The 1,491-nt window shown below is 37.2% G+C and overlaps 1 protein-coding gene across 1 annotated transcript; it reads right to left on the reverse strand.

The window, feature by feature from the left end:
• Window positions 1-6: 6 nt before the first annotated feature.
• LOC109592725 (uncharacterized) lies at window positions 7-1,467 on the reverse strand (the record flags this gene model as incomplete). The annotated part of the gene is made up of 3 exons (XM_020008107.1): window positions 1,341-1,467; window positions 1,150-1,237; window positions 7-135 (listed from the first exon to the last, which is right to left on the reverse strand). Coding segments are annotated over exons 1-3 (329 nt in total), but the record flags the coding sequence as incomplete, so codon positions are not given.
• Window positions 1,468-1,491: the final 24 nt, after the last annotated feature.

Below are 1,491 nucleotides of genomic sequence, written 5' to 3' on the forward strand. Positions count from 1 at the left end.
TGGTGCCTGAATATTAAGAATAAATTGTTGCTATTGTTGTTATGTAAGGAAGAGCATGTGACTGTCATGTGACCAAACAAAGGAATGGATCCACCAGTGAAGCAATGGGGAAAACAATCAGTGCAATCTAAAATACTAAAAATAAAAATAATAATTTTAAAAGAATGCCCAATAACATGAAAAATATGCATGTACATGTGCGTATAAATGTGGCAAATTAGTTTGAGGACAAAAGTGATTTCTTCACAAAACTTCCAATCACCAATATTAATGCTTTGGGAATTGTTATAAATATTGGATCATACAGGTACACCGTAATACTGTAATAGACTCTAGCCCAAGGTGCACGTACATGTATGGCTAAACCCATCAGTCAGAAACAACTCAAAAATTAACATTACATTTGCATAACAACATCAATAAGAACGTGTAAAGTGAAGGCAAATTTTTGCAAGTTAGCACAGGCCATAGATCATGGACATTGAGAGTAAAACATGCTACATGTACTTCACAGCTACATTTAGTAAGTCAAGTTAGAGGAATTTAGCTGGTGCTAAGACATTTCTGTTTTAAGAGGGTGAGAGAGGCTTTAGCCCATAAACCCCTTACACTGTTGGCAGTAAACACATCCCCCATCCCTTCTAGAATAAAGATTTGTTTATGTGGTGTTAGGGATCGTCTACCTAGACCACTAGTTTATACATTGGGCTGAACTAGACTGACAGTATAAACTATAAACAAGCAGAGGTGGGGTGATGACTTTTGAAAGGCTTCAAATTTATTCTGCAGAAACTCAACACCAGCACTAATGTCTGCTGCCAATGAACAGACAGGATAAAGGGAATGAACATTACATGTACATCGTAGAATTAATCAAGCAAACAAAGAAGCTAAGAACAGGATACTGTCATAGTTATACATGTACATACATACCAACATTATCAATGTCACTCACACAAAGAATCCTATTCACTAAACAAGGCAAGCAGTAAATACATGTACAACTAGTTTATACATTGGGCTGAACTAGACTGACAGTATCTGTTAAAAATCCCAAATGCATTATTATTATTATTATTATTATTATTATTATTATTAGGCAAATATGACATTAAAAGCAAACCTCACATTAATTACTCATTATCATACCATTGTAACAGACCCTGCTTCAAAAATCCATTGTGCAACAGCTTGATAGTCCTCCCAGCGAATGAAGAACAACAGAGCACGGGAAAATCTAAAATAGAAAGACAAAGAGACCAAAAAGTGTGTTAAGGCTAAGTCAGAGCACGTGGGGAACCAAAAAACGGTCCAGGAACTAAGTGAAGGCCTTGTCTTACCTTCTTCACTAGAGCGAGAGGATTGAGGAACAGGTGAAGGTTTAGAAGAAGGCGGAGGAAGAGGAGAGGAGGGAGAAGAAGGGGCAGAGAAAACCTCAAACAATGCTTCCATCACCAAACTGAAACCACGTGGTAGTGATGGGCGATACTA

This window comes from Amphimedon queenslandica, unplaced genomic scaffold (genome assembly GCF_000090795.2).
Source record: "Amphimedon queenslandica unplaced genomic scaffold, v1.1 AMPQUscaffold_4158_Cont23859, whole genome shotgun sequence".
Classification (NCBI taxonomy): domain Eukaryota; kingdom Metazoa; phylum Porifera; class Demospongiae; order Haplosclerida; family Niphatidae; genus Amphimedon; species Amphimedon queenslandica.